The 18,086-nt window shown below is 37.1% G+C and overlaps 1 protein-coding gene across 1 annotated transcript in view; it reads left to right on the top strand.

Moving 5' to 3' along the window:
- Positions 1-1,009: 1,009 nt before the first annotated feature.
- The window catches only part of LOC309718021 (uncharacterized protein), a gene marked incomplete at its 5' end in the record, with an annotated part of 31,453 nt that continues 14,376 nt past the window's right edge, over positions 1,010-18,086 (top strand). Inside the window, 14 exons of the mRNA XM_082552963.1 lie at positions 1,010-1,030; positions 4,443-4,527; positions 5,215-5,283; positions 5,430-5,602; positions 6,751-6,879; positions 7,041-7,094; positions 7,223-7,276; positions 7,927-7,980; positions 8,209-8,262; positions 9,009-9,062; positions 11,491-11,544; positions 12,043-12,096; positions 12,354-12,407; positions 13,328-13,372. Coding sequence (XP_082409089.1) covers positions 1,010-1,030; positions 4,443-4,527; positions 5,215-5,283; positions 5,430-5,602; positions 6,751-6,879; positions 7,041-7,094; positions 7,223-7,276; positions 7,927-7,980; positions 8,209-8,262; positions 9,009-9,062; positions 11,491-11,544; positions 12,043-12,096; positions 12,354-12,407; positions 13,328-13,372 — 954 coding nt within the window. The remainder of the gene's footprint in view (positions 1,031-4,442; positions 4,528-5,214; positions 5,284-5,429; positions 5,603-6,750; positions 6,880-7,040; positions 7,095-7,222; positions 7,277-7,926; positions 7,981-8,208; positions 8,263-9,008; positions 9,063-11,490; positions 11,545-12,042; positions 12,097-12,353; positions 12,408-13,327; positions 13,373-18,086) is intronic.

Raw genomic sequence — 18,086 nt, 5'->3', positions numbered from 1 at the left:
AAAGGTTATTTTTTGGCCTTTAGTCTTTGCTGTAAGTTTGGGTGTGTTTACCTGGAAAGTCATTAAGAAAATGGAGTAAAGGGGGTTTGTGCGGTCTGTTTATAAAAAAACAAAAAACACTGCAAGCAAATGTAGGGTGATCATTTTACAGATATTTAAATTAATAGTCTGATAAAGAGTTCAGACTTTCAGGAAGAACATAAAAACTAAATCTGACTGCTCACTGAAGAATAGTTGCAAAACTATGCACCTGTGATTCTTGTTCCTAGGTTGAAGAATATAAAAATGACCAATTTATACAACAAATTATTATTATTATCATTAATTGTCTCTATAGTCACACAATCTATTTGTGTTGGCATAAATGACATCATTGTTTGAAATTGCAACACAGCAAAACATTCGGTCTTTTGATTTAAGAAACCTTGTTCTGAGGGTAAAATGTGTTCCTCACTAAACTAATTTGAAAAAGTTTTACTGAAGCTTGAAAAATCGTTAAATGACACAGTTTATTTTGAATGCATTTTTTATTTAGCTCATGAGAGGAAATACAAGACATGATTATGGGTGCAAATTGTGGTCTAGATGATTACAATCCTCAAAACAGTTTTTTTTAATCAGATGTTAAAACTGTTTTGCAACTCCAGACAGCAGCACATGGAAATGTGATATAGACATTAATGAGAAGACACAAAACCCCAAAATCTATTCATCTACCTTCTGTCCTGGTTTTTCTCTGCTCATGCTGGATTCTGGATCTGGTATTTCTCACCCTTTTGAGAAGCACAGATAGAGGACGAGAAGAACAAAAAAAGTCTAACAGGATCCCGTCCGTGCCTGGGAACCTGACGGATCCTGGAGAGACGAGAGTACAGGGGGAACCGTTGGGGTGATAATAGTGTAAGGGAAACTCCTCAGGGAACGTAAAATCTGGCTGTTTTTGTTCTCATCCATATCCCCAAAGAATCCTTTAGCAGGTCTGGTCTAGAGGGAATCACTGTGCAGCACCATGGGGGCCTCCTGTGATAAGGTAAAATGAGATTATCATCATATGTGGATTTGGCCCTGCACATTTTGAGGGAACTGTTAAATGTTGTTTATGGTAAAATAATCAGGGGAAGGTTTTAGTTTGTCCTTAGTCCACTGGACAGTCTATAAAGTGCCTCTCAGGCTGTTAGCAAGACCTTAAAATGTTGATATAGGCCTTAAAAATTTCAATATAATTAATTTAACTTCCATATTAAAAATGCAGATCTTCTCTTTTTGTTTGTGTTAGCGTCTAAATCTGCAAAATCTGCAGACAGAATTTATCTAAAAAACTTTTTTGTTGTTGTTTACTGAAGTATAACTTGTGGTAATTTATTTTCATTTTTAAAGTCATTTTGGTGCAATACATCATAAACTAATTCTGTATTCAGCTGTTCAGTAAGTCATCTGTGTGGGAGTCATTTTGCTGAGCAGAAATTTCTGATGAATGTTTGTGGGTAAGTTTTAGGTTCTGGGGAAGCTTTTTAATTCACAGAGCAGGCTTTGTTTAGATTCTTTGCTGACTTTGGATTTTTCTCTAGAATTCACAACAAAGCCAAAGGGAAATTTGTACATGGTGTAATGTTTGGCCATGTGACCAAATAGATTTTGCACACATTGGGAATGTTGGAGCAGCCTTTGTTTCTTTATAGCAATCGACAAATATGAACAAAAAAGTTAAATATGAAATGTGAGAGTATTCACTACCTCACAGCCCCAGAGGTCCAACAGGGCAGAGTTAATTGGGTTTGAATTTGCTTGTATGGTCTGTTACAGCTGTTCTCTTGGGTTGTTTAAATTCATGCACAAACTAGCCTCTAATAAAGGTTAACAAGGCAACATTTGTCTAGCAGAAATGTGGCAAATGTTCTTGTTAAATTATTGGATAATGAGCTCTTTTTGCTACTTTATTCGGATCAATATTATATGAATAAATTGTTACTTGAATAAAGAAACAATATAAGAGTGAGGGATTCTTTAACACCAGAGAAGCTGAGCTCATTTGACCTTTTCAAGGTTTGAATCTTCCCAAAATTCTTTTTCAAACAGGTTTGATCTGAGGTTTCAGAAATGATTACAACAATGTGGTTGTGGTCATTTTTATCTTCCTTTTATCCAGTTCAGTGACCTTGTGTTAAAATCTAATACACAGCCTTCCAGGTACAGGGCAGGTTTTCCTGTGCTGGTCTGCAGCCTCACAGTGAGGCTTCAGGAATGTCAGATGAGTCTGAGAAGTGCTCAGCAGTCTTCCTCCTGACAAAGAAACCTCAGTCTGTTTAATTCTCAGGCAAACAGCAGCAACTCAAAACTCAGCAACCTCATTGCAAATAAAGAGTCCTTTACAGTGATTCTCCTTTGTTGGTGTAGCCCACCCAAACACTTCTCTGATCATATTTGATGCATCAAGTTCTGCTCTGAGGTCAGGAGGTTCATCAGTGAAAGCGGTTGCTTCACTTCTGATGTTTTTGATACTTGTCATTGGTTGTCCAACAAGTGGCAGTGTAAGATCTATGGCTGTGAGTTAGAACTTAAAGTAAACTTTTAAATAAAATAAAAAAAGACTTTAAATACAAGAAGGAGTATTTTAAAATCACTTGTGCAAAGATTTTCTTATGCCAGTGTAGCTCTGCTAAAACTGGTTAACATGGTTATTAGTTTTAGTTAATAACCTTTCAACATAAATTTGAATAAGCTGAAGCCAATGATGGTCCTTTTAGGAAGTCCTTCAAAAAGAGCATTTCAGGAATGCAGCCTAGAGGTGAATGAATGAAAAACCACTGTGAGTCAGGAAAGGCTTCACAGATAACCTGCCTATTACTCATTCAATCAGACTGACCGTGTGGGTTAAATCAATATTTGCACATAGCGTTTACAGTGCTGGAAAAAATAACATGGAAATAAACAAAGGCCTTTAGAATTAAGGAGTTTTGTTTTTCTATTAAAAATTTGTTTGGCTAATACAAAAACTGCCATAGGGTTGTATTCTGTCAGTATCCTACCAGTAGTTTACTATGCTAGCTCCAGAGGGCAGTATAACACCTGTCACTGGTCTAAGCAGAGCCATAAAACCTGACAGTAATCAGTCACCTGAGCTGAGGCAACAAGACTGAAGACTGGAATTAGAGCTGAATTATGCTGAATTTCTGTTGATCAATATACTTAACACTCCCTTTAGGCTGTTTATGCAGCTCATGATTACTCTAAACTTTTTCTTTTTCTGAAATAAAATAAAGTTGGTTGGATCCTATATAAAAGTTTACAATGTAAAAACACTTTACATGATGCACTGAGTAAATGGAAGAAAGAATCTGACTTATCAAGTCCCCTGGAACTAAAAAGCCCCTATAAAGCAGTCAAAATACTCCCAGTGTAAAAAAATGAGGTCAAACAAGTCTTTGCTAAGTCAAAGTGGTGCAAAACGACATCAGCATGATTGCAATCTTTTTTCTTTTCTTTTTTTTTTTTTTACCTTGTTTGTTTACAGTTTCCCTTCACAGAGAAAGAAGCACTGCTGCAGTCCCTGTAGAATAATTTGTTTGTTTTTAGCCTGTGAAATATGATGGATCACGAGATGGATGAGCTACCTCACTGACAGCTAATTGATACCCTTTTTGTGCATAACGTTAAAAAAAAAAATACCAACAAGGGACTCAAATCTAAAAACATGAGGTTCAGCATGGGCACTCTTCAAAGTAGAATAGTTTGCAACAGTCTTTGTGTAGTTAGGGCTTGTCTACGATTTAAAACGGGGACCTATCCCTCAAAGGATAGACCAAAGAGCACCTGCAATGACAGAAATGCAGAAGTCAAGCAGACGAGTGATTCTTGCAGTTGTCAGTGGGGGGGATCTGGCGCTTTCTCTGTGAATTTCACATTCCCGTGGCAGAAGGCCAGGTGCTTGCTCAGATGTTATTTACACATCTGTTGCTGCCACTGACGTCACACGCGCTTACGTCATTGTCAGCAGACACTCTCACACACAAAATCACGGTTTAGTAACGCAGTAATGCAGCGTGCTTACGGGAAAGTAAGAGTAATCTAATTACTTTTTGTAGTAATCAGATTACAATAACACGTTACTGCCCATCTCTGGTGGTCATTAAATGCACTTAACTGTTTGTGAATACAGGAGCCCCACCCACCTGCCATTCAAATTCTTAGTGTGCAAGAAGCAGCCAATCAAAAGTTAGTTGGTTTCATTATTTAATTAAACCTAATTTAATTTAATTAATAGAGTCAAATGAAGGGATTTATTTAAATACAGCTAACAGCACTTGTAGTAGGAACAGTGGGTCAGAAAATAAACTCATCCAGCAGTGACATCTTAGTTTACAGTTTAATATTCATTCAGGTTGTGTGAAATGGTGAATTGTGTTGCATGAGTCTATCTGCTGTATTTGATGTGTACCCTGCAGGCGTCGCTCCTCTCGGGGCTGCTCGTGTTCATGCTGTTTGCCGTCTCTTCTCACTGCCAGGAGGAATTTTCTGGATACCACTCAGGTCAGGGCTTCCTCATGCTGACACTGATTTAACTTTAACCTCAGGTGAAACAATAGCTGTTTAGCCTTGTTTTACTAAAGAACAACAGGTGACAGATAACGCAATTATAGAATCCAGCTGAGGAATATTGTAAACTGGTTTCTTCTAGGTAACTAATCGACAGTTAATTATGATAAACACTGCTTAATTATTTTTAAGTAGTAAAAAGTACCTTCACAACTCATTAGTAACTTTCTTGTTTAATATCGTAGTCAAGTAAAGGCTTATGTGGAGAAAAAAAGTAACAACTTTAAATGAATTGCATTGTTAGGCGAGCACAAAATTTATCACATATTCATTACAAACTCATATTTATTCAATTATTACCACAAATTATTGTTTGTTTCTTTGTTTTTTCAACAAAAAAACCCTTCCGATCTTAGCTTCACTTTATTTGTTAACTTTAATGCACTGACTTAAATCACAGTTCTGCAAGAGAGGAGAGATGTTTTTGGAAGTTGTTGATCTGTATGTACAGTATGATGCAATTTTTATTCTCCCACATTTGCTGTAAGTTAAGGGCTCATCAGGGAATTGAACCCGGGATCGTGCACACTCAAAACAGGAATCATACCCCTAAAACGAGTCACATTTTCCCATGTGTCTCATACTGAGTTCTTACCTCATGTATTTTGCATGTCTATTCAGGTGAGGAACACACCTATGAAGAGTCTTCTGCAGTTGACCACTATGACAACTTAGCTGCTCCTCAGCCAGGTGAGATCAGTAACACACTTAGTGTAAACTGTACCAGAGGACACTCTCTGACTGTTTGAAGTCCTCGGGGCTCCAGACCAGGACTGCTGACTGTAACAATGCACCACAAAGTCCAAACAAAACTAAATGTCTTAATATTTCCTTAGAATACCCACCAGAGCCGACTCATAGCTATGATGTGGACCAGATATTCGAGGAGGAGGATTATGACACTTATGGCCCAATCCCCACCCAAATCACCATGATCACTGAGGACACCTTTCCCTACATCACCACCACTGAGTCCCACTATGCCAAAGAGGACACTGAGATCGTGCAGGTGGGACAGCTGTGTGCTTGGAGTGTCAGGGATAGCTCAACAACAATATTAAACTGCAGCAGGAAGAAATGTAGAGAGAGCTTTAAAAAAACAACAATGCTCTTTGTTGCTCTCTTTGTTCCAAGCCCCTCAACAATTTCATATCTGCTAAACATAAATAGGAACTGAGTTTTAGTTTCATATAGCATTCATAAAAACCTGACCTCTCTCTTGCATAAAAATCTTCCTATTAAAGGGCATTCAGCCCATTGTTAAGGGTCATTCAGTCCCTGTACAGCCAAGTGAAAGCTTGGTCTGCATTGTTGGCAATAAGTCGGATTTATTCCTTATGGGTTTTGGACTTTGGCAAGTAGCAGAAGGTTTGTACTTTGGTGGTTTCAGGATCTTATCTATGCTTTTTTGCAGATGATGTGGTTCTGTTGGCTCCCTCAGGTGGGAGCCTCCAGCTTTAAGTGAGGTGATTGGCAGATGAATGTCCGCATTTCCAGGTCTGAGGTCATGGTTCTCAGCTAGAAAAGGGTGGAGTGTCCACTTCAGGTCACAGGCGGGTGGCTGCCCCCTGGAGGCACTTAAATATTATTACCAGCAGTCTTCTGTAATGGGCTAGATTTTCTACAATTTTTGTTTAGTGATGCTGAAAGCAAACTGCCTGCCAGAACTATCGGTCAGTAATTGCTCCAAAGTAAGGGCCAGGATTTGAACCTACAAGAATCATAACCCTATATCATCAAGCCTCTTCTGCAACTTGTGGTTCTTCATGATGAAAATGACATACTTGTTCCAAAGCATAGCTAATCTGAAGCACTGCACAAGGCCAATAAGCGATTAAAAAAAAAGAAAAGATTTTTACGAATAATATAAAATTATGATTATTGAATATTCCTCACCAATAATGAGATTTAAAATTAATTTAATGTGTCCATTTTAGTTTAAGTCAAGCAAATCTTACTATGAGGTTGATTTGGTAACTGTTCTCTTATCACACTGCAAAATTGTAGCAGCTTGATTTAAATTTCTTTAAAACAAGGAAAATGGAATCAGGAATGTCTACAAAACCATGTCTATGCAGGTGCAGGGCATTGGGTGTAGTGAAGCTAAATTTGAAGGACACCATAGGTGTGATAATATTTGTTAATGTTGTGTTTTAGGTGCCATATGAGCCTGACACTGGCTCCTCAGAAGAGTCAGGGGGCGATGCAGAGCTTGGGCAGGTGGGGCCAACAGAGTGTGACTGTGAGCCCGGAGAGCCTGGATTTGCTGGCTTCACAGGACCGAAGGTACAGCCACATTGCATCACATCACTGGCTAAATGCAGTCAATGGCCCCTTTGTTTCATTCTTACACTGCATGGCCTGATCCAAAACTAGGGTCAAATGTAGGTTTGTTCATGTTGTAGTTTTTGTTTTCCACAGTCTGATTCCTTTTCTCTTTCTCTCAGGGATCCAGAGGCCTGCAGGGTAAAACTGGTAAACCAGGGTCTCAAGGGAGAGAGGTAAAAGTCTTAAACATGAATAATGGATGTTTGTTTATGACAAGAATGCCTGATTAAAGTGATACTAAAGCAGCAGCTGCATATTCAAGTAGTTTAATTACTGGTTATTTATCCGTTTTGTGTTTTAGGGCTATAAAGGGACCAAAGGTGTTCAGGGAAGGAGAGGAGATACTGGACCAGTGGTGAGTAAATCATGCTACAGCAGTCACAGTTGATACTACCATGCAAAATAGCTTGTATTTACATTTGTAGCTCCCATAACACTGTGAAAGTAATGACAGCATTGGTGTTGTAACATAGAGTGAAAGTAAAAACTAAAGAAAAAATAAAATGAAACTGAAAATACTGAGTTTTAACGACCATAAAAGCCAGTCAGCTAAACAGAAAGTAAAAGAGGTATAAGCAGTGAAGGAAAGTTTGTTAAAAACCTGAAGCCAAACTGAAAGTGAAAGCTCTTCATTTGAAACTTAATTAAATTTAAAGTAATTTGGGTAATTTAAGTAATTAAAGACTAAAGCAGAAAAAAAATCTTGTCTATGACAGGAAAAGGGAAAAAAGGGTTTTCTGCTGTTTTAGTGTTATTTTACACAACACCTCGAGGTGCCCCAACTAAAGCAGGATTAAGATATAATCAGTCATTCCAATAATTTCATTATTTTTATTTTTTAAATTGATTTCACCATATATCAAAAATTCACTGTTTATAACTTTCAGCTGTTGCAATTTTTAAGACTATGAAACTGCTTTGTTGTGTAAGGAGAGTGAGTGTTGAGTATAAGCTTTGGAAATGTTTTTGCCCTTGTCTGTTGTAACCTTTGACCTCATTTTGCAGGGTGACCATGGTCCTGAGGGAGATGAAGGAGCTTCTGGTTTTTCTGGAGCCACAGTGAGTTAACCAGTCCATCCTGAAGTGAAAGTTAACTGGCTACGTTTACATTTTATTGTGACTATTAAAAGATATAAGTGCAGAGAGTGAGCTGTTAAGTTTCATTTAAAACCTTTTAAAGTAATAACTGAAATTTTTTTTTCACCAAAGAGTTAAGCTCCGTAAAGCTGCAGCTCCATCTGTGAGGATTTTTAAAACTTTCCTAAGCTTATTCATTGAATCTGTCAGGGAGAAACTGGACTTCCAGGAGAGCCAGGTGAGCCTGGAGATGTGGGTCTAAAGGTAAACACACACAAACACACACACACACACGCACACTCTATCCCTCCCACCCCTCTCGCCTCAGTCATGTGGTTGGAGGGATGTTGATAGATGCATCACTGTTGAGTTAATGCACTGATTACAGTATACATTTAGTATTTCCACAATGTCATACCTGACATAATGTTTTCACAGTGTCAGGTATTTATTTACAAGTTACAGCATCTCTTCCCTTTGGAGCATTATTTTTTTCTGTGCATTATTTACAATATTTTTGTTTGTTTAAATGTCTTCTATGCTCCTGTCAATAAATAAGCAAAATATTTGCATAATGATAGACAGACAATACCTAAGCAGACTGCAATACCTGCAACAGCTACATTTAGAGAACTATATGAAGTGTAATTATCAATTGCATCAACCCCATCAGTAAGTTTAAAATTCACTGAAGTGACATGTAATATAATAATAATTTAAAGAAAGCTCATTTGACCTGAAATTATGTGATTTTATGCTGAAAGAATTACAGTTCAGGGCTTCATAATATTAGTTTGTGGTAGACGTCATAATTATTAGATCTATCTATTGCTGTTTATATGATTTATTATAAATATATAATTAATTTAAAAACATTATGGTTTTAAATTACAGATTTACATTGAACCATTGTATTTTTATACTGTTTTGCATTTGTTTAGCCCAGCAGTTATTATGTGTTATTAGCAGCTCAAGTAGCCAATAATTGCAGTGCCTCTTCTTGTTGACAGGGTGACATGGGATTGGAGGGACCCCGTGGAGGAGTCGGACCTCCTGGTGAGACTGTAAGGAACACAGCTACCTCTCAGCCTCTCTGTGGTGGAAAATTTAACATCTAAGCTAAACTTCAATAAGCTGAATAAGAACAGGTTTTTAGTGAAACATTTGCTTCAGCTCAACTAAATCAGACTAATTCTGATAAAAGTGAAAGTAAGGAAGTCGTGACTCCACGATGAGTCACACTATTTTTAAACTGGCAGATGTTATTTAGTCTACACTGAATCAATGGGTTTCCGTGTTGGAAAAAAAAAACAGTGCAAAAGTTACACAGAAAAGCTTTAATAATTGGATTTCAACTGTTGTAGATGCTATGTAAGCATAGCAAGCAAATTATGCAGGCACATTTTTAAAAAAAAGATTAAATTAGATTAATTTAAGGTATTTCACTGACATGCACTGACACATTCAGGAAATGAAACTGAAACCACCTCCCACTGCAGACTGAGACAACAGAGGTTGTGTCATTATCCTGGAAATCACCCAGAGTATCAACAAACAAATGACACATTTAAATAGCAGATTGGGGTTTTGGGGATTTTTCTGGCAGTTCCTGATAATAAACTTTATGACCCCCTAACTGCAGTTACACACACACACACACACACACACACACACACACACACACACACACACACACACACACACATTTATTCATGCACAAAAACAACCCATTCAATCCACACATGCTAAGAAAACAAACCATAGATGTTCAAAGTTATCTGTAATAATGAGAAATGGCACAGGAAAATAATATTGAACACGCTGACTGAAATGTATGTAATACTTCGTAAAGAAGCCTTTGTCGGTGACAAGATGTCTCCTGTGTGGAGAAACTAGTCGCAAGCATTACTCAGGTGTGATTTTGGCCCTCTCCATTACATAGTTTTCAAATTCAGATGTTCTGTGAGTTCCTTCTATGAACTCTGAGCTTTAGTTCTTTACATAGATTTTCCATTGGGTTCAGGTCAGGTCTGAGCCATTCTAGCAGCTTTATTTTCTCTCTCTGACACCAACTGAGTTTCCTTGCCTGTGTGTTTGGGATCACTGTCTTGCTGAAACGTTCCACCCTTGTTCCATCCTGGTATATGGTTGCAGATTTGAAACCATGAAATTCCCACCTCCAAACTTTAATGTTGCTCTGGTGTTTTAGGGTGATATGCAGTGCCTTTTGACTTCCAAACATTATGTGTATTATGAGATCCGTACTGGTAATAAAATAAAATATTAAAATATTATTACTACCATAGTTAAATAATATAGTTCCCTGCTCATGTATGAAAGGAGTTATTAGCACTTTATCACAGCCCATCTCACATGATGGCCAAGATGATTACTTCATCTGTTATGATGCTTGTCGCTACCCGATCTGTACCACGCACGCGAGAATCTTTCGTCACTTCCTCTCTTTGCCAACATTGTGACAGTTAATGTATTTCAATGACATGGTTAGCGCCAAGTAAGCTCCTAGTATTTCTGGACATATTTCCTTTTCGACTGCCCGGGACATTTAAACAATGGATACCTCCGTATACAAGCCTATTGTGTCTAAAAATAAACATTTGTAATGAGTCACGTGAAGATTCATCAGCCAAATTAAGTGTTTACTGACAATTGACAGTGATAGCGGACATCATCGTCACAATTCCAATCAATCCTCTCCACATAGACAAACATAAACACACTCGACTATTACTAAATCAAATTTAACACGCATACACAACGAAACAGAAGAAGAAGAGAACATCTGCACGTAGGCGGTAAGATCGGGTAGACCGGATCTGTACGGTCTGACTTTTGAACATGTGAGTAAGGATTGGGGAGGCCTGATCCGTAACTTTTTTTTTTTGGTCTACATTGTATTGAAATGTTTCATTATTGCAAACATTTTAACAGATACTTATTATTGTTAACATCTTAACAGATACGCTGACCCGTAACTATAATAAAATGCTTCGAGTGGAAGTAGATGCCTTTCGCACATGCGTGGTACGGATCGGGTTTCCGGTACGGATCGGGTAGTGACATGGTAAATCACTGAAGAGTTTTTGCCTGCAAAAGAATCCTGCTCTTGTGAACACAACAATTTCTTTCAAACCTCTAGAGTCGTTCTTCATATTAGGCACAAAGTTTCACTTTGACTCAGGAAAGAACATAAATTTTGATGTTCAAATTAGGACAAAAAATAAATGAATAAATGACACAATTAACTAAAATTATAAAGTGATGATGCAATTTTTAACGAATGGATGAGACAGCATTTTCCAGTTAATGTTTCAGTGCCACAATTCACCATAAATCACCACATTTTACTTTTGGCTAGACCCTGGATTGGGGAGATTAATATTATAGACATGGATGTAACCCTAGAACTTGATGAGCTGATGGAGCCACACAACTGGAAAAGGTGGTAATTGAGTTTTTTGGTTATTTCAGGGTCGTCGTGGTGATGCTGGGCCTGCTGGAGGAAGAGGGACTAAAGGTATCAAGGTAAAAGAAAAAAAAAGAGTGATAAATAACTATGTCCTCATGATGATTACACGACTGGAATACAACAACGCAGCTGTGTTTTATGTTCAGTAACATTTTGATGAGGCAAATGCTGAAATTATTTTATTAATCATTTATTAGTATCAGTATTTATAAACTCAAATATTAGTGGTTCTTTTCAATTTTTATCTTTATTTATTTATTTGGCCAAGTCAATAGGCCCATAAAGACATGGAAATAAACTGATTTTTATTGTTTTGTTTTTTTCTTAATAAATTATTGAATAAAATACTGGTTTAACAAGTAATAACAGTAACAATCAGTACTTGTTACTAAAGTGTATACAGTGTGTATATGATTTTTTTTTATTTTAAGTTTCTGTATTTTATGAATTTATTTACACTGAATAATATAATAAAGTTTTTAACCATGTGTTTTGAATGCTCTGGTGGTTTATTAGTTTTTGGCACTTTGGATGGATGTGTTTCTTCTTTTTAGGGCACTCCTGGTGACAAAGGCAGACAAGGTCCTCAGGGAAGAGACGGACCAAAGGTATATAAGTATCACGTACTTAAATTCTTCAAAAAAGAAAATGTTTGGTGATTTCCCCTGGCACACAACTGAAGGTGGTTTAAAATGTCTATGATCAAAAACTGACAGTTTCTTTGCTTAAAAAAAAAATAAAATTCTTTTTATTCTTCTGCATTATGTCTAGCTGTTTATTGCACAGTTTTTTGCTAACCAGCAGTGCCGGTTAAAGTCACAGCTGTCTTGGTGTCGATCTAAACATGTTTGTTCTTCGTCAACAGGGTCAAACAGGAGCACCTGGGTTTCCAGGTGATGTTGGCGAGAGAGGCTACACTGTAAGACACATCATTACTGGTCATGGAAACTACCTAAACATCTTAACATTTACTCTATGTGTCATCATTTGATTTGAATTTTAATCTCATTTGACTTCCATAACCTTTCCTTTCTTGGCAATTTTTTTTAAAATCAAAAAACCGATTCAAAACATTGTATCAAAGGTTTTTAAGACATCTGATGATGCAGTTTCTCTGGTGTATTAATATATATCTGGGACTCTATTCAATTATGCATTAGTTATGTTATGCAATAGACAAAATATCTTCAAATATCTCGGCATGCTTGTTTTAATCAGCATAAAAGTGTATTAATAACTTCTCTGTCTGTGCAGTCCCAAGTTTGCTCAATCTGAGACGCACAGTAGTTAGTTTTACCTCTATTAGCAAATGAGCAGGAGGAAATTTCATTAGCTGTGAGCTGTGAATTTGATTAAATCTACACGAAAGGCAGAACGTACAACTTTTTTTTTCCTATGTCCTCCAAACACGCTTTTCAAACTGTCCCATTACACAGAACAGAGTCACAGATATAATTCCATAAACCTTTCCTGGGTTGAGGAGATTCACGTTTCTCTTTTCTTCGGGTTTCCATTACAACAAATACTGACGCATACTATAGCGGTACACATGTGACTCTGTCAAGGGTTGCCTTGTGGTTTAATCTTCCTTTATTTAATTGTGTTCCATCTACGTAGCAACAGATGATATCACTCAGACTCCTCCTTTTAAAGTGACACAAGCTCCTAAGCTTCAGGCTCTAGTACAAAGCGGCTTATTTAGTGTTTTCATTTCTAAAATTTCCCGAATTCACTGTTTTATATAATTTTCTTCTTCACGTCATATTTGAACTCATTTCTCTTTTTTCTCCTTTGATTTAAAAAAATCTGAGAACAATATTTCTTGTTCATCCTCCTCAGGGTTATCCTGGACAGCAAGGCCCAATCGGAAAGAGCGGTCCGAAGGTACACAAATAAACTGAGGCACTTTTATTCTGCTCAAATTTTTTTTTTCATGCCCAAGTGTCTGTATTTAAGTTCACCCAGTCATCCTTTCAGTTTCCAGATTATGGCCTTCATGATTCAGCCTGGGAAGAAAACTTTTGCATTTTATGAGTCTGAGAGTCACTCTGGCTCCTGGCCACATTTCACAGGAATCTCACATAAATATTATTACTGCCCAGAGGGTACATTTTTTTTTCCAGTTTGGATATCTCATTTCTGCCCTTTTGCGAAACCCACATCACAAACTAATGAATCAGCCATAAAAATAGCAAAACTGTCTAAAGCCAAGGCACACTGTTAAGAGCTGGTAAAACTCCCTACAAATAAGCTAAAATAAAGGGAATGATGTAAATATGGGCAATTAAAGAATTCAGTATTAATGTAACACACAAACATATGCAGTGTTAGTTGACTCTAAGTACACACTTTATTAAGCTGAATAAATGACAAAAACACTTTTGTATAACAGTATACATCACTGGCTCTCAAACTTTTTCTAACCTATTTCAGCCTAGAAGCCAAAATAAGTTATAGCAACACACAATAAAAAAACAAAAAGAATAAAAATGGTTGAAGTTGAATTTTACTTAAATGTGCCAGCACAAGCACATGTATGTTTCCTTGCCTTCCCCCCCAAATATTGTATTGTAATTTATTCATTTGTTTAACTTTATATTTTTCACCTGTTTGCTGGCACCTCACCAGTGGTCCTACTGAGACTTCAGAGTAGTAGTCAGAAAAACTTCATGTTGACTGAAGGCTTTCAAAAGCCTCCTTCAGGAAAACCTTTTAAATAAATGATTAACAAGAAACAGAAACATTTTTATCGTATTAAAAATAAAATTAAAATAAAATTAACCACAACAAGAATAAAACAAGATGATTTGTAGGAGATCTTAATAATCTTTTTGCTCAGTTTTATCAGAAAATCAAAAAAAAAACCAAGATTTCTATCTTAATGCATGCTCAATCATCCAGGTAAGTAAATCTCCAAAAAGTTGATTCTGTTCATCTGGACGTAACGTTTTCAGTGGGAGAAACGTTTCGTCATTCATGCAGGTAAACAGCATATTTGCATAATGACTGAAACCAGCCCACTGAAGGAACAATGGGCTGGGAGGTCAGTTCCTTAATCATAATTATGCAAATTCTCATGACCATTGATCAACAACCACTGATCAAAGCCCATTGATCAATGGCCATGAGTACCATTCACAGAGAGTTGGGGAATGGCTGCAATCACAGCATTGTACGATGGCGAAAGATGTACCCTTAGGCCCCCTCCTCGATTCAGAGATGGTCTTTCCCTTTTCACGTAAATGGCCTCCTTGACTCAAACCAGCATTCCTCCCTGTCCAGGATGTGCACATCCTCATCATTGAAAGAGTGTCCACTGGCCTGTAGGTGTAAATGACAAAAGTCCAGCTGGGATAACCACATTTACTCAGGGCCTTCTTGATGTGATGATGTGATGTTCTTCTGCTTCCCTGGCTGCTGTGTCTGTGGGGATGGTGTTCGCTCTGTGTTGTAGCGTCCTGATGACACCCAGTTTATACTCCAGTGGATGATGAGAGTCGAACCTTAAATACTGATCCGTATGCGTAGGTTTATGGTACACATCAGCTTTTAGCTGTCCCCCATTACAGATGGAAATCTCACAGTCTAACAAGGCTAACCTGCCACTTTTCATATCCAGATGAACAGAATCAACTTTTGGAGATTTCTATCAATGGAAATCACTGACTGAAAAATGTGTATGTATATTAAAAATTCTATCATATTGAGAAAAGTGTGGAAATATATAAGAAAATTTGGGAAAATACATAATAAAAGAAGAGGATGCACAGTTTCCAGTAACAAAATTCCAAATATTTAATGTGTGTCAGCTATTAACTAAGTGGATCATGTGACAAGTTGGGTTATTAGGCAACACGGAGCCAGAAAATGTGCTATATAAAGCAATTACACTAATTAACTAAAGATGACACACACACACACGAGATGAAAGGATGAAGATACCTAAAAATCTGTTTAACGAGTAGAAATCAGGAGTGTGCTTAGCTTATCTTAGCATACAGACTGGAAATGGAGGGAAAAGAACTTGTGTGGTTTAGACAGCAAAACCACCTACTTACTAAATAAGAAACTCTTTGGCAACCCTTAGTTTTCACAATATTTTTTTATTGCAACAAACTAAACTTATGACAGACGATCATGTTTGTCAATCAGTCACAAGCGGAAAAAGATAATTTCTTCCTGTGCTTCATATGACCTTTGTAATCTAAATGTGACACTGAAAAATGGGAAATATATTTGATCTGATATAACTGATGATAAGCAGATTCAATAAATCAACGTAGATTCTCATTGGTGGCAGGCAAAATCCCCATAAGCTGTTTTTCTCTCAGTAGGAAAGAAAGTAATTTTCTTGTGAGTCATTTCTAGCTCTTATAACTTTAGGTCTCCCTGAAACTTTAAGTTCAGAGAGGAAAAAAAATACCATATATTACACTTATTGCTATAGGGTTTTAAAAAAGTATATGTTTACCTTTACCTTTTCTGTCTATATGTAAGTGAGCTATAGAAGCCAAAAAGAAAGTAGAAAAATGAAAAGTTTCAGTGATGTAATCAAAGTAAAGTAGAAACTAGAAGCACTGGATTAAATCACTGTATTAGCTGTTTTGGCAGAGAATCAAAAACACAGAGTAGTTTCTGAACTTTCCCAAAGAGTTCTCTCTTACTTTGATCTCAGCCATCTGACTTTTTGTTGAATATTTTTACACTTACAGAGATGTTTACTGAAAAGTTTCTGTACAAAATTCTCACTAAAATACTGAGTCAAACTGAGAAATGCATGAACACTGGTGTCTAATAAGAGTGCCAGTATAACAAAACTGAGGCTAAGGTTCTTTGAAGAGCTGTAGTTGAAGGGTAGTAAGTAAAAGTGAAAGTAAAGAGTAAAAGTGAGTACAGGAGTTATCTTAATTTGACTTGGTTCCCAGAAAATCTATTTAACCTGTTTAACCAGTTCACAAACATTTAACAGTGTGCTGCTGCCAAAGTTATTTATAATGTGTAATGTAATGAACAACCCAAGTTTTTGTTTAACTAGTTTCACACACAGCAGCACGTCAGTGTGATTCACTGACAGGAACAAACAACTCAAAACTTCATTAATCAGTTTTCTCTTAGGATTTCCTGAAGCTGAAGCGGTTCTGATCATTATATGATTATCAGTTGATTCACTGAGTCGTTAAAAAGTAGTTTAGCTAGTTACATTTTCTGGAGCCCGTTATTCTTACCACTCCTTTTTATTTTACTTTTTTCCTGAGTCATTTTACCTAATTTCTTTCTGATTGCATCTTGATCCTTGAATCCTAATCCTATCCTAAGATAAAGTGTAGAAGTAGATCAAAGATACATCTTTTACTCTTTGGGAACATTTTTGTAGCGTTTTGACTCACACATAGTTTCCTTGAAGTCTGTGTGTGAACAGAATGGGAATAAAACTGTGTTCAGACTGTTCAGATTCAATTAAGTTTGTTGCTCACAAAGTTTTTAAAAGCACATTATGTAATATTATTGCTGTTCATACACTTTGTGCTTTCAGTGATTTTTTTTTATTGTGTGATACAGGGAGTGCAGAATTATTAGGAAAGTTGTATTTTTGAGGAATAATTTTATTATTGAACAACAACCATGTTCTCAATGAACCCAAAAAACTCATTAATATCAAAGCTGAATGTTTTTGGAAGTAGTTTTTAGTTTGTTTTTTGTTTTAGCTATTTTAGGGGGATATCTGTGTGTGCAGGTGACTATTACTGTGCATAATTATTAGGCAACTTAACAAAAAACAAATATATACCCATTTCAATCATTTATTTTTACCAGTGAGACCAATATAACATCTCCACATTCACAAATATACATTTCTGACATTCAAAAACAAAACAAAAATAAATCAGCGACCAATATAGCCACCTTTCTTTGCAAGGACACTCAAAAGCCTGCCATCCATGGATTCTGTCAGTGTTTTGATCTGTTCACCATCAACATTGCGTGCAGCAGCAACCACAGCCTCCCAGACACTGTTCAGAGAGGTGTACTGTTTTCCCTCCTTGTAAATCTCACATTTGATGATGGACCACAGGTTCTCAATGGGGTTCAGATCAGGTGAACAAGGAGGCCATGTCATTAGTTTTTCTTCTTTTATACCCTTTCTTGCCAGCCACGCTGTGGAGTACTTGGACGCGTGTGATGGAGCATTGTCCTGCATGAAAATCATGTTTTTCTTGAAGGATGCAGACTTCTTCCTGTACCACTGCTTGAAGAAGGTGTCTTCCAGAAACTGGCAGTAGGACTGGGAGTTGAGCTTGACTCCATCCTCAACCCGAAAAGGCCCCACAAGTTCATCTTTGATGATACCAGCCCAAACCAGTACTCCACCTCCACCTTGCTGGCGTCTGAGTCGGACTGGAGCTCTCTGCCCTTTACCAATCCAGCCACGGGCCCATCCATCTGGCCCATCAAGACTCACTCTCATTTCATCAGTCCATAAAACCTTAGAAAAATCAGTCTTGAGATATTTCTTGGCCCAGTCTTGACGTTTCAGCTTGTGTGTCTTGTTCAGTGGTGGTCGTCTTTCAGCCTTTCTTACCTTGGCCATGTCTCTGAG

The sequence above is a fragment of the Aulonocara stuartgranti genome (assembly GCF_965226115.1).
Source record: "Aulonocara stuartgranti genome assembly, chromosome: 11".
Taxonomy (NCBI): Eukaryota; Metazoa; Chordata; class Actinopteri; order Cichliformes; family Cichlidae; genus Aulonocara; species Aulonocara stuartgranti.
Note: the sequence above shows the minus strand (reverse complement) of the source record. Positions and strands in the feature narration are given on the sequence as shown.